Source organism: Drosophila nasuta, chromosome X (genome assembly GCF_023558535.2).
Source record: "Drosophila nasuta strain 15112-1781.00 chromosome X, ASM2355853v1, whole genome shotgun sequence".
NCBI lineage: Eukaryota > Metazoa > Arthropoda > Insecta > Diptera > Drosophilidae > Drosophila > Drosophila nasuta.
This window is the reverse complement of record NC_083459.1, coordinates 911,916-927,772: the sequence shown is the minus strand read 5'-3', so window position 1 is coordinate 927,772 and position 15,857 is coordinate 911,916. Positions and strand designations below refer to the sequence as shown.

Sequence of the window (15,857 nt, the reverse complement as noted above, 5' to 3'; positions counted from 1 at the left end):
TGGTTTTGTTGAAACAATCTTGATCTAACAAAAAATATATTTCTATCTCTCTTAGTCTCTTAGATGGACGGACAGACGGATATGTTTATATGTATATGAGGATGATCAAGTATATATGTATATACATTATATTAAATTATAATAAACTATACAAATTTAAAAATATTTTAGGATTCTCTGCATTTTCTGCTCTTATACAATATGATTTCGACAATTTACACATTTATAAATACAAAAAAAAATATAATACATATATTTTCATTCAAATCAATTCAATTCAGTAATTTCCTCTGTTCTATTCAAAATCAAGTTAATTAAATTTAATTTATCTAATATTTAAATTTCCAATTAATTATCCATTTTAAGTAAATGTCTTTGTAATGTGATGTTATAAGAAAATTACTGTGCCTTTGAAATTATCTTGAATTTTAAAGTTAAAAAGCATTGTTGAAAATTGAATCATGAAATTTCAACTTTAAAAGTATTTCGGAATATAAAATTGTACTCGGAATATGATATTTAATTTGTACAATTCACAGAGCAATGAAATTTTCAATTGTATAATTTGAGTTGAAATTGTTTTAGAAAACATAAAACTGAGCAATAAAATGAAAGAAACTCGGTGGCATTCAATCAACTTCTAAGTGCATAATCAAAACTGAAGAAATCTCGAAGTGAGATCAACAATATGTTATTTTAGATATAATTGCTTTCGATTCGTTTGAATTGCATTTCGTCTTCAAACAGGTACGAGACAACTCTACCTACCAGACATATACCATAATCATATATAATAATGTGTCATATGATGGTTTCTTTTGGTTATAGTTTTAGTGTTTCTGTTTCTGTTTTTTTTTTTGTTTTTTTAGATGGAGCGAGCGTCCACCTCAGTGGCAGTGTGTGAACAAATATAATATTTTGTAATAAAGTTGTACACAGGTTTAATTAACTTCACACGTTATATATGCAATGGCCCCAAAAAAATAGCGCAGACCCTATGCGGAGGGCCATCACAGAGAGAGAGAGAGAGAGAGAGGGGGATGGGGCAGGTCTGATATGGCCATAGCTGTGAACGGTTAGCGGCTGGCTATTGCCGTCCCGCTTCAACACACAACATTAATAATTTAACGAGTTTAATTTGAAAAACCTTTAAAGGTAATTAACGTATATTTTTGGCAGTTTTATTGCATGTTTTGTTGCTGTTTCTTTATTTTATTTTTTTTTGTATTTTTCTGGTACTCTCTGTCTGTCGTTTTGTTAATTTTTAATTTTTGTTTTCTCGCCTTGCATTGGTTGAGTAATAAGACAACTAAGCAAGCACATTCAAACATACAAGCAAGTATATAAACGAGCACATAAGATTCATATTTAGCCGCTGTATTTGTTTTATTTGATGTTGCCAAGCGTTAGTCAGTCAGCCACAGCCACAGCCACAGATACAGATACAGATACAGAAACAGCCAGCTCGGAGAGTATTTAAAAAATTACTTAATTGTTGTCATAAACTGTGTCCGACGACGCTGACTGAAGTTGAAGTTTAAGTGGCTAAGCGCACTCGCAACAGTGGCTGCAAACAGTTTTTGCATTTTAGAATTTATAATTTTGGATTTCACTAAACTCTTTATGTCTTTCAATGTTAAATATAAAAGTAAATAAGAAATCATGTTGACTACAGTGGCTACGATAAGTTTTGCATTACTCCCGAATTAATATTTAATAATTTATAATTTATGATTGTTTATGTATTTCAATATTGAATTCAACAAAAATTAAAAAAACATCATGTATTTCTATTTTAAATGTAAAACTGAGTAAAATATAATTTTGACTACAGTGGCTCCGATAAGTTTCGACAAGGTTAAGTTACATAGGTCTTAGCTTTTTAATTTATTAATGTATTTCCTACTTTAAATATACAAATAAATGAAAATTTAATTTTGAGTGTAAATCGCAAACTTTTGGCACGCACTGTACTTTTGCAGCCATACGCTGAAGTTCAAGTCTCAGGCCCACAGTGAAAGAAAAATACCAAAAAAAAAGAAGAAGAAGAAGAAGCAACCACAAAAACAACGAACACAACAACAACGAGAGTAATAATAATAATAATAACAATACTAAAGTTGACAGCTAACAAAACAGTAATCATAATAATAACTGAAAACTGGTTGTTAATAATAATATTTTATTATTATTGCATTACTTGGTAATGATTAATCTTGACGCTTGCTTCAGTTTCACAAATACACAAATGAAAAAGACTCAAGTGCCAACCAAGTGAGAGCGAGAGAGAGAGACAAAGACACATTGTGCGACCAGGATGGCAATAATTTACTAATTTATGATATTTAGACACGTTTGAAAGTCGACTTAATATAACATTACTTGCAATATTTGCAGTTGAATCTCTCTCTCTCTCTCTCTCTTTCTCTCTCCCTCTCTCTTTCTCTTTTATATATGTATATTCTCGACAAGCACTAATGAAGTATTTAAAATATATTTGAAACGCAAAACTTTCCATAATGATAAATTCATTTGTTGTGTTATTTAAGAAATCTGTTTTTATGACAAAAAACGGTATATTTAATATTAATTGGTATCTTTTCAACGCAATAGCATATCAATATACCAATATTTAGTATTTTCTCGGTATATAGATTCGATACTATTTTTTGGATTATTACTATATATGACTTAATATTAATCATTGTGGATTTATTTTGGAGCCTTAAGTCAATACTTCATCACCTTTTGAGTGCAAATAAAGGTTTTAAATTATGTTTTAAATGGAAAACTTTGAATAAACCTAAATAGTTTTCATATTTTATTAACATTAAATTATGTATAAAGAGAAAACTAACTGTTGAATTAAGTTGAAATTCTTCAATCATCAATTAAACGTCAACTTCTGAATGTAATACAAAGATTTCTTCTTCTATAGTTTTCACTCAATAATTTAATCATCTATGAGAGAGAGAGAGAGAACTTTAGTGATGCTTCATTAAGCGACAACGAATTAAATTATACAACTCGAGTCGAGTTCCTCAATGGATCATCTGATAATACCATTAATACATTATTATGGATGTTTTCCCTGTAAATTCAATTAGTCTTGTAAGGAATGCGGGATTCAGGCTCTCTCTCTCTATCTGTGTGTGTGTCTCTTTATTTTTTCGGTGTTTAATTTGTATCTTTATTTAGTTATTGAGGGGAGGGTATAACAATGAGTATGTTTCCAAATTGCATCATAAATTCAATTCAAATAAAGTTGAATTCACATTCACTTACTCATCCGCATACAAACGCAAAAGCAAAAGCAAAAGCAAACGGAATCGTGCTCGGACTGATCTTAATTGAAATTTTGTGATCTTGCCTTTCAAAAAATCATCGTCTCGCGTACAATTCGACAACAATTCAGAGCTGCGTTCTGTTTGTTTTGCGTTTTAATCAGGAAGTTTTTAATTGCGTCGTATGTTTCAACTGCCAGCTAACCATATCATAGCCCCTCCTCCTTCTCTTCCTCCTTCTTCCGCTTCCCCTCAGCTGCTCCACTCCCCTCTTCCCATTGACATCCCATCTTCAGCTAGTAAAACCCCATCGAAAACCCGCCCGAAAGTCAACCCATTCTCCGCTTCACTCCGCCCTCTGCGTGTGGCGTCATTTAATTGAATTATTTCGAACGACTATAATAATAAGAACAACAACAACAGCAACAACAGCAACGATGACTACAAAAAAAAAGCAATGGAAAAAGCGTCGTCAAGAAATCAAAAGATTTTTTGCTCAGTGTTTGCTTTTTTTCGTATATATATTTTTTTTTTTTTGCCTGTCGTGTATATAATTAATTTTTAATTTGACTCGCAGAAATTGGGTAATAAAAATTGTAAATTGTAGCAACAGTAACAGCAGCAGCAGCAGCAGCAGCCCACGCCCCCTTTGCCACTCCCCCCTCTCGAACAGCCGTACAATGCGCTAGTCGATACCCTGGTCAGTCACAAGGCAAAGAAAGCGGCAGCAACTGAAGAGTTGAAGCGACTACAGAATACTCTGTAGTTGTACTAAAAAGTACTTCGCAGTAAATGTAAATGTAAAATCAAAGCTATCAAATCAAAGTTATGTTCCTTAAATAGTTAATAGCTCAAGTTAAAGAAGGGTTTTTAAATATTATGAAATTATTAAGACTGTGTATAAGTTCTTTATTAATAAAAACGTTTAAGAGATACAACAATGTGAACACTGTAAAACATGAAAATATAATAAAGTCTTTATAATTGAAATTCATTTAATTAAAACAAAATTATTCAATTGTTGTTTAATGAAAGCAATAATATATAACATATAATCAATAAAATGAAATTCAAATATTCAAAATATTTATGAGGGACATATATTTTTATATTAATTCTCCCAAAGAAATCAAACTTAATATTTAAAAATGAAAATAACAGGTAAGGACATTGAACTTAATGCATACATTTTCAAAAGTAAATAAATATATTATATATATTATTATATAATATTATATATATTATTATATTATTACTTAAAATTAAATGAAAAAAAGCTTGGGACGCATTTTTTTTAATATAATTTATATATAAAAGAAACTTTTAAAAAGAAAACAACTATAATATTTTCAAATAATGAAAATGGTTTAGAACCTAGTCTTATAAATGCATTTTGTTTAATAAAAAAAAACAAACATTTCGAAAAGAAATATATTGAATATTGTAAATGAAATGAAATTATTTTAGGACGTATTCTTATTAATTCATTTTACCTAATAAAAACTTTGTCAAAAGTAAACAAATATAATATCTTAGAAAATGCATTTTACTTAATAAAACAAGTAAGAAAGCTACTGTAAGATACCCTCTTTCTATTCTAAAAAAAAGCTGTGCGGCGTTATTTATACATATTAAAATCTAAAATATACAAAATTAATATACCACAAAAATACCAAAATATACCAATGGCTATGTTTTTGGTATTCATAGAGACAGATGGATAGATGAACCGACGAACAGACAGACGGACAACGCTATATCGTTTCGGTTGATGACGCTGATCAGGAATATATATATTTCTGTCTGTTACATACATTTCATAGAGGCATCAAAAGGAAATAAATATAATATTTGAATAATGTAGGAATCATTCTTGGCTTCTTACTAAACATCACTTGTCGTCGTGCATACCCTTTGTCCCCTGTCTGGATGTCTACAAGGTATGCGATACATAAAGAAAAGCGTAAAGAAAACAGTTGCCATCTTTTGTTTGATTTGCCTTTTGCACCCTTTTTGCTCCTGCATTGTTGCTCTCTCGCTCGCTCTGGCTCGACTAGCTGCATCTCTTTCGCCTACTGTTCAATGTTTAATTTTAATTTGTATTTTTTCTGCCGTCGATTTCTTTGCCTTTGCCTTGGTATTCCAGTTTTTTTTTTCTCAGTTTTTTCCACAATTCATAACAACAATAAAAAAGTAAACAGCGACGCTTTTTTTCATATATATTTTTTTTTATTTGTTAATTTTTAAACAAGGCCAGTTTGCCGCTTTTCCCTTGCCCCATTCCCTTAGATTTGGCTGCCGCCAGCTGCTGTTGTGTCCAGCACGCAAAAATTATTATAATTTCCTTCTGGCTGTTACCAGTTTTGGGTTTCATTTTCATTTTTTTCTCTTGCTGTTTCTGTTTCTGTTTCTGAATCGACCCGTTACTTACGCCTTTGACTTTACACAGTAATCGCCTTCGACTTGCGACTGTGAATGCTTTAGCTACGACTTCGACTTCGACTTCGACTGCGGCGACTGACTTCAACTTCGACGGAAACGGAAACGTAGCCAAAATGCGACGCCCTCCAACCGTCATCGGCGCCTGCCATCGCCATCGCCATCGCCATCGCCACCCCTTCCCCTTCCCTATCCCCATCCCCACCTCCGACCCTTTCCCCCCATTGTGTTCTCAATGAGCTGTTGTTATTTTTCTGGTGTAACAATAAAATTGTTGTATCCTTTTTTTTCCTCAATTTCTGTTTTCTTTTTTTTTTTCGTTGAATTTGTTGTCCCAAGACATAGGAAAATCAAAGGCTGCAACGACGTCGTCCTTCGATGCCTTTTGCCTTTAGCGTCTGCTGCCACCGCAGCCAAACACCGCCAACCATTTACTGTACTTCTTTCTTCTTCTCTTTTTTTTCGTTTCGGATTTTCATAAACTTTCAATATATTTTACTTTTGCCCATTGGCTTGCTGCGCTACACGGCAAAGTGTAGAGCATTTAAATGAGTTGAACGTGTGAAGAAAATATTGAAAAAAATAATATAGTATTTATTTATATCAATCAAATTTCATTTTAATATTTCATACTCTACTGTTTTATTTTTTAATTATATGATATATTTTCTACAAAGTTCTATTATTTGATGTTATTGTTATTTCATTTTTGAACGCATTACGAGGCGAGAATAAGAACAAATTTCAAACGAATTCGGAAAATAGTCAACATTTTGGAATTGACTAAATAAAATCTTACAAATCGCCAAATAAAAGTTGAGACTCATTGTAATTGATAGTAAAATATCTCATAATATTTATCATATGCGATCATTGGACTACTTAATATAATATTCTTCTACATTATTACTTGTTCCTGAAACTTTCTTACTTACTTACTTTTATACTCTATGGTATAATGTACAAAATACAACATTTCATTACATGTTTTCAGTATGTAAATTTGATATACATACATATGTTATAAATAATACCGCACTGTTTTGCTTCTACTATAAATAGCATTGTCCTAGTATTTTTTCAGTATATTAATTTGGTATTTTTTAATACCGCAGTGTCTTGCTTCTACTATAAATATCATTGAATGTGTTTTAGTATTTTTCAGTATATTAATATGGTATTTTAAAATACCGCAGTGCTTTGCTTATACTAAAAATGACATTAGAAATGATTTTTTTTCAGTATATTGATTTGGTATATTTTAACACTGCAGTGCTTCGCTTCTACTAAAATTTGCATTGGCTGTGTTTTAGTTTTTTTTTTTCAGAATATTAATTTGGTTCGTACTAAAAATGGTTAGCAAGTAACTTTTATTTGGCTTCAGTTCCTTCAATTGTCTCTCTCTATCTACACTTGCAGCGCTTTTGGTTGTCGTCTATGCTTCTCGCTTTGTTTTCGTTAACTTGTCTAAGATTTTGTTACTCGCGTCTCGCATTTTTTTCCTTATTAATTTTTGGTGCAATTTTTCGCCCCTTTTGTCCTTCTACACTTCTGCTGTTGTTGTTGTAGTTGTTGTTGTTGTAGTTGTTGTTTAGCTGCCTGCAGCTTATCGTAATTCATTTGGCGTTGTTTTCTTAACGTTTTTCTTGCCATTTTTTTTTCTCGCTTTATTTCTTTAAGTTGCAAAGGCGGTCGGCATTAATTTCTATATTGAATCCTTTTTATAGACTGCCTTGGATCTGAGACGTCAGCTGACGTCTGGCATGTTGTTGGCTCTTGGGTGAGAGGAGGGAGGAGGAGTGGGGAGTTTGGGGGCTGCATTGCGTGTTGTTTGTACATATTTGTCTCTTCCTCTTCTACTTAAATTGTCGGTTAAGCGATGATACGAAACACAATACGAATGGATGGGGCTTTTGGTTCCCAGCCAACTGAGCAAACTGCAACTGAGAAAATGGTCAAATGTAATTACATGATGCAATAGACTCGGCTCGGCTCAAATAAGCAGTTGGTCATATTGAATACCTCTCCCTTCCTCCCTCTTCTCTCTTTCTCTCTCTCACTCTCACTGCTTATTGAATAGCTCGTATAATCTCAGCAACTACAGCCAAATGCTGCGGAAGTTGACATTAAACAAAAGTCAAAAAGCGAACGAGAAATACAACAAAGAAAACAAACGCACAATACAACAAAAAAAAAATAAATAAAATTAAATAAAGTGAGAAAGACAAAAAAAGAGAGAAAAAAATAAAAGATAGAAAAGACATTCACCGCACAATCTCGAAAGAGACCCGACCATGATATGCCTCTCCATTGCATACGATACCATTTTGAGACAAAGCCAGAGACCTGTCGCTTTATCAGCATACCCTAAACACGTTGAGGAACCTCAGCTAAGTCAGTTCATGTGTTCTAACTTTTTCTTTGTATTCAGTTAAAGTGTACTACAAGCTTTATAGTTCGTTAAATTTTACTAAAGTGGACTTTAACTAAATCGAGATTAAGAAATAAATAATATGTCTCGATTTAAAAAAAAATATTAAAAAACTTGAAATAAATATGATATGAAATTAATGTCAGAAATTTTTTGAATTCAGTTAAAGTGTACTATAAGTTTTATAGTTCGTTAAAGTTCACTATAAAACTTAAAGTGCACCTTAACTAAATCGAGATTAAGAAATAAATAACATATGTCGATTTACAAAAAAAAATGTTAAAAAACTTGAAATAATTATGATATGAAATTAATGTCAGAAATCTTTGTACTTAGTTAAAGTGTACTATAAGCTTTATAGTTTGACAAAGTTTACTATACAACTTATCGTACATCTTACCTGAATACAAAGTTAAAGTGTACTATAAGCTTTCTAAATAAATAAGGGAAGTATACTATAAGTATTATAATTAGTTAAAGTTTGCTATAAAACTTATCATACACTTAATAGAGGTTGAGAAATAAATAACTTACTGTGATTTCAAAATAAATATTAAAAACTAGGAATGCTAAGAGAAATAAATATAAAATCAATGTCAGCAATCGTAAGGAACAAATTCTACACTATTAGATAATAATTAAAAATTAAGTATTGTAAACTAAAAAATCTCAGTGATATGTAGAGTATTTGCTAGTCGTCAAGAGTTCAACGACTACTTAAGAGTTTCGTGCTTTTAATTGTGGTAAAAATGGAGTAATGATGGGCAACATTGGACGTAGCAAGCAGCTGCTTCAACATTCGACTTTGACTTCGACTTTGTCGTCGTCGTCGTCTTCGTCTTCGTCTTCGTCTTCGTCTTCGTCTTTTCGTTTTGTATCTTCGTTTGGAGCTTCGGCTTTCGGAAGTTGGCATTTTTAGTTAGTATTATGTACTATTATTATTGTTATTATTTTTAGTTGCTGTCGCCGCTGTTGCTGTTGCTGTCGCTGTGGCGGCGCTTTAAACAAACAGAAAGTTGCACGCTTCAAGGGAAGGGAAGCAGCTTGATACAGAGGGGGGGCGAGACTGAGGGGAAGGGGACGTGGAAGCTGCCACCTTTCTACGCAACCACATCCGGCATTTTGTGTGTGAGTGTTTGTTGGACTTGCGCTCTCACACGTGAAACGCCAACTCCAATTCCAACTCCAACTCCAGTTCCAATTCCAATTCCAACTCTGACCGAGACTGGGAGAGCGCGAGAAAGTTCAGTGGGTCAACTAGCGAATTGTGGTTGGTGGTGCAACTGCTGTTGCTGTTGCTGTCCTGTGATTGCGTTTATGCACAGCTGTCCACTATTTGGATGCCTTCCAAGTCAAGTGGCTAAAAGTATAACACAACACAACTTGGCACATTCACTTGCCATTTACTCCAACGCACGCAGCGCACTCCAACAGACTCGGAAGTTGCATTCGCATTCGTATTCGCACTCGCCTCACTCTGAACAATAGAAATGAACTTTAAATGCTAAAGAAACACTAAAGTGGCTTTCCAAAGTATTTGTTCGCCTGATAGCTTTTTTCGCTTAATAAGCATCTCATAATACTTGATATTTATTCAATAATTCACATGACTGCAGTATTTTCATTTCGATGCCTTCGGGAATATCTCTAAGCGCTACTCATTATTTCAAAAATATATATTTGAGGCATAATTTTATGCCTGTTGTTATGGCTGTTGCTTTTAGGTCTCAGCTGCTTTGGTTGACAATCTGATATATTGTGTACTATATATACTGTATATTTTGAGTGTAGTACTATATTGAAATACTAAATATAATATTCGGTTTAATAATTTGATATACTATATTTACTATTCGTTCATGTATGACAAAATCAGCTGCCGCATTCGAGTCTTAATTACATTAATTGACAACTAATATTTTGTACTCTATTTGTTGAATGTAATGGTATTTCGATATACCAAACTTCAGTATTTTTTCGGTTTATTATTTTGGAATATTTACCATTCGTTCGTGTAAGAGATGTCTCAAAATTTTTGGTTGCGATCAGATATTCGAGTTCCTTTGATTGATAACCTAATATATTTTGTACTTTATGATATATGTTAAATGTAATAGTAGTGGTAGTAAGAGTATTAATATGCCAAATGCAGCATTCGGTATTTTTTTTGCAGTTTTACTATATTCATTTGGTATTTTATAAAAAGGATACCACCCTTACATGAGCTCATTAAAAAATGGGTTAAGGATACATATCTCACAATCGAGCATACTTGCCTTTAGATTTCTTATTTCTTGTTAATATATATAAATAAGTTATCCCTTTAAATTTGATTGTAATGCCGTTTGTTACAACTTTTATAATGGACGAATTTTCAAATATGCTGTTTTTGAGTTCGTGGTTTGAACATTATCATTACCTAAGACCGTCACTTTTTATACCCGCTACCCGTAGGGTAGAAGGGTATTATAACTTTGTGCCGGCAGGAAATGTATGTAACAGGTAGAAGGAGGCATCTCCGACCCTATAAAGTATATATATTCTTGATCAGCGTCAACAGCCGAGACGATATAGCCATGTCCGTCTGTCCGTCCGTCCGTCTGTCCGTCTGTCCGTCTGTCCGTATGAACACCTAGATCTCAGAGACTATAAGAGACAGAACTATAATTTTTTTTTTGACAGCATATGTTATGTTTGCACGCATATCAAGTTTGTTTCAAATTTTAGCCACGCCCACTTCCGCCCCGCAAATCAAATCAATCGAATAACAAGTGTAAAATTTAAAGCTAGAGCTGTATACAATGATAACTATAGTATTTATGATTTATGAGAATTTGATGGCGATCAGATAAAATTTGTGAAAGTTATTAAAGAAATACTTTTGTATGAGCAAAAACGCCTACTTACTAGAGGTCTTAGTTGCTTTGGCCGACAATCTGATATATTGTGCCGTCTATGGTATATTTTGAATGTGGTACTATATCGAAATAACAAATATAGTGTCTGGTATATTTTTAGTATTTTTGTAGTATTTTCGGTATATTTTGAAAATAATACCGGAATATTTTGCTTTTATTCAAAATGGATAGCGGGTATCTCACAGTCGAGCACACTCGACTGTAGCTTTCTTACTTGTTTATATTCAATTGGTATTTTCATCATCAATGATTTTTTAGGACATGTGTAGATATTGATAGCAGCAATCAACAGTAGTTCTCGATGACCTCTGAGCTCTCCACTTTCGGTTTCGTCATTCACTTTAATACTACACTATTTCATATCCGCAGTCCGAAGTAGTCCCCATTGTCTTGCTTCTAACATTGGGCGTCTTTTTTATTTTGTGAATTTTTTTTGTGTTTAAGGGGAGGTGCAAAAGCCTCGACAGTTGTTTATTAAAATTCGCATGTCGTCGAATTTGACATACGCCTGTCAGTTTCTGGAAATTACTTTGTTTTTTCTTACTGTTTTTTTTTTATATTTCTTTTTTTTCTCAGTTGTATTAGTCGCTGCTAATATAATAATACGAGTACGGCACATTTTTATTCGCGCTGCTTGCATAACATTTTCCTTTGTTTCGTTTTTTTTTTTTCGTTCATATATGAAATGTATTTCATTTTTTTTCTGGTTTTTTGTTGCGTTTTTTTTTGTATTTTGTCGAGTTCGAGGGTCGCGCTGGCTGCCCACCGGACCAGGAGAGGGTGGAGGGGAGGAAGAGAGAGAGAGAGGGAGAGGGAGAGGGAGAGGGAGAGGGAGAGCGACTGTGACTTGGTCTTAAGTCCATCAATCATCAGTCACATTGAAAGCAGCGCTGCCGACGTCGCTGCCAGCGTCGCGCACTCAACGTAACATTCAAATCAATCAAAATACAACAACGACAACGACGACGACGACGTCGACTTCTAACTGTTAAAACGAATTGGCAGCCCGCCCGAGCAATGGACCTGCCTCCCCAACCTCCCCTCCCGCAACGAGACTGCCTTACTCACACACATTTATGCAAAACAATGTTGAGAGAGAGGGAAAATAAATAATGTTTCATCGAATATGTGAAAATATAGCGAAAATGTGCTGCATGCTGATGAAGTTGTTCCAAGGCACCTCACCTCACCTCACCTCCCCTCCCCACCCCCTCCACACCGACATTCATACTCTGCTCAACATCTCCCTCCACAGCTGATGTATGATGAATAATGCGACTGGGTCGCTGGTGCCAAACGTTCTTGCGGGGTTGTGTTTTGCTTTCACCATCGCCTTCGCTTTTGCGGGGATAATGTTCATATGGCGTGCACGAACAACTTCCACCTCCGCTCCTCCTGTCTCCTGCCTCCTGTCTCCTGCCTCCTGTCTGCCCTTTGTTTTGGCCCATATGGCAGCGCAACTTCAGTTAATGATCAATAATATATTATTCTGGATGCTACCAATCTAAGAGACTGCTTTATCCTCCAAGTTTAACACGTTTTCTTTCATTCCCTGAAACAATTCTCAGTTCCAGACTTAGAATGCGAATTACCAAAAATATTAAACATAATAATACTTTTAAATATTGCAAATTTAAATACTAGTTTTTATACTATTCTATTCCAGACTTAGACTAGTCGCTATCCAAATACTTAAAAATTTCTTTAATTAAACTTTAAATTTTTTGTCTAATTTTTAGTCGTCAACTACTCTCATGGAATATAAGATAATAATGACATATATTGAATAAGCTGGGTATTAAATATGTTTTAAATTTAAATATTTTTTTTAATAATATAAAAACTCAGTCCTCATTAAAATTAATGCTTATCCCATGCATATTTGGTGCTACAAATCAATTATGCTTATAGAAATAACATACAAAAATTAGAAAAACGAAAAATATGTGTATTTTCTAATCCATCGCATAACAAAAAATAAAGCTACCCGCTTCTCATTTGTAATAGATAAAAAAATGTGGTATTTTTTCTTAAAATATACCAAATGAATATAATAAAAATACTGCAATATAGCAAATGCCATATTTTGTATACCGATATACTTTTATTACATTGAAAAATTTGCCACATTGTCAACCAAAGCAACTTAGTTCCGACAGGAGCAGCCTTAACACAAAATAAATTTTGATTGATATTACTAATAATCATATATAATTATTATTCCTCTATTTTATTTCAATAATCCTCAAAAAATATATATATATATATATATATTATATTAGAGTTGATTTTTATACCAAAAATGTAAAAATAAATATCAAATATTCAGATCCTCCTAAACGAATGGGTTCAGACCAGAAGCATTTAGATTTATAAATATATGATTCATTGAAAAGTTGAGCATATAAAAAAATCGAATTTATTGACTGCATATTATAAATTGCTTTCTAATTCAATACTACCATCCAGTTAGCCTTGAACTGTGACCTCAGCAGGCTTCGAGCTTGTTGCAGTAGTCATTGAGTGACATTTGCCTCAGAAATATTCTCAGTTTTAAGCCAACGCTTGGCAAGCACACAACATAATTTTAATAGTCGAAAAGCAAAATCGTTTTTTGTGTTTTTTATTTTATAATTGGACTGTGAATAAGCAATAATTTTAATTTTTAGCATTAAACCCAAATTCAACAAGCAACAAATTTTGCGCCGTGATCTAAATTCCGTCTCGTATTGCTCTCCTAAATCAATATGATGAATTTCAATAAGTCACTGCAAACATTTCTCGGTCTGCGTCAGGTTTACATTGCGGCCTGTCGCTTTCCATTGCGCGCATTCAGCGATCGTGATCGCAAGGACGAAGGACCCTCAAGGTGCCACGGCAAACAATCGGCTGTGGCACAACTCGCTGGCAGCGGAGGCAGCGAGGGTAAAGTTGGAGACGAGACGACACCCTTGGAGGCACCGGAGGCTGTGCAACTGACTGTGAATCTGGAGCATGTGCGCTCACCCATTAATGAATTGGATCAACGCAAGCTGCGACACAAGGAATACGCTCAGATACTCAACGAACTGATCATCAAGCCGCCCAGCGCCTACACGCTGGACCAGCGGCTGCCCTTCAAGCAGCCTGAGCCCAAAACCGATTTACGGCAATCATTGCGCACATGCACCAGTGTCGAAGAGGTGCTCCAGCTGACCAACGATCCCGAACAGCTCGCCCATGAACTGGTCAAGCTATCGTGGGAGCTGAACGCTGAGAAGCGCAAGAACGAGGCGATGCTGGAGAATTTGCGGCAGCTCGAACAAAAAATGCGAGAGACAGACCAAAATAACTAGAGTAAGAGTATATTAATTTGCATTAGTATTTAGTATTTAGTATTTAGTATTTAGTATTTAGTATTTAGTATTTAGTATTTAGTATTTAGTATTTAGTATTTAGTATTTAGTATTTAGTATTTAGTATTTAGTATTTAGTATTTAGTATTTAGTATTTAGTATTTAGTATTTAGTATTTAGTATTTAGTATTTAGTATTTAGTATTTAGTATTTAGTATTTAGTATTTAGTATTTAGTATTTAGTATTTAGTATTTAGTATTTAGTATTTAGTATTTAGTATTTAGTATTTAGTATTTAGTATTTAGTATTTAGTATTTAGTATTTAGTATTTAGTATTTAGTATTTAGTATTTAGTATTTAGTATTTAGTATTTAGTATTTAGTATTTAGTATTTAGTATTTAGTATTTAGTATTTAGTATTTAGTATTTAGTATTTAGTATTTAGTATTTAGTATTTAGTATTTAGTATTTAGTATTTAGTATTTAGTATTTAGTATTTAGTATTTAGTATTTAGTATTTAGTATTTAGTATTTAGTATTTAGTATTTAGTATTTAGTATTTAGTATTTAGTATTTAGTATTTAGTATTTAGTATTTAGTATTTAGTATTTAGTATTTAGTATTTAGTATTTAGTATTTAGTATTTAGTATTTAGTATTTAGTATTTAGTATTTAGTATTTAGTATTTAGTATTTAGTATTTAGTATTTAGTATTTAGTATTTAGTATTTAGTATTTAGTATTTAGTATTTAGTATTTAGTATTTAGTATTTAGTATTTAGTATTGTTGTTAGTATTTGTATTGTTGTTAGTATTTGTATTGTTGTTAGTATTTCGTATTTGTATTGTTGTTAGTATTTTTTTAGTATTTAGTCTTATTTTAAGTATTTATTATTCTTTTTAATTAGTATTTCTTTTTAGCATTTAGTATTCTTTTTAGTATTTGATATTTAGTATTATATTTAGTATTCTTTCCCATATTATTTTGTTCGAATTTAATTATAATTATTAAATTTCTTATTATTATTTTACATTTATTGCTTACAGCTCAAACGAAAATTGTTTAGCAAGTCTTTTTGTTGGCATCAGCGAAGAAGAATTCGAATAACGATAAAGCTAAGGATGACGATAAAGTTGAGTGGAGAGCGAAAGAAACTGATTTCATGTTGTCTAAAAATACGAATATGATCGCATAAAAATTATAATTGAAAATATCCATATACGTGTGTCAACTTGTGTGCAACAGAACAGCAACAACAACTGATAAAAAGCGTAGTTGATGTTGCTGTCGTCGTCGTCCCCTTCTGGATCTGCTGCTGTTGCTGCTGCTTCTGACTTGATTTGAAATTTGAAATGATATTTTAAGAAACTAATGCCGACGACACAGAGTCACTGCAATACCTCCCTCCTTAACCCTCCCCTCACTTCTAAGAACGATGCCAGAGATCCC

At 32.9% G+C, this 15,857-nt stretch overlaps 1 protein-coding gene across 1 annotated transcript; it reads left to right on the top strand.

Moving 5' to 3' along the window:
• The first annotated feature begins 13,615 nt into the window (after window positions 1–13,615).
• Window positions 13,616–15,623, top strand: LOC132795657 (uncharacterized). Its single transcript, XM_060806514.1, has 2 exons — window positions 13,616–14,408; window positions 15,455–15,623. Exon 1 carries the CDS (start codon window positions 13,820–13,822, stop codon window positions 14,405–14,407), a length of 588 nt encoding a protein of 195 aa, XP_060662497.1. The 5' UTR covers window positions 13,616–13,819; the 3' UTR covers window position 14,408; window positions 15,455–15,623.
• Window positions 15,624–15,857: the final 234 nt, after the last annotated feature.

What these genes read in the sequence shown, in the direction of transcription:
- LOC132795657 (XM_060806514.1), top strand. Translation starts at nt 13,820, where the DNA reads ATGATGAATTTCAATAAGTCACTGCAAACATTTCTCGGTCTGCGTCAG.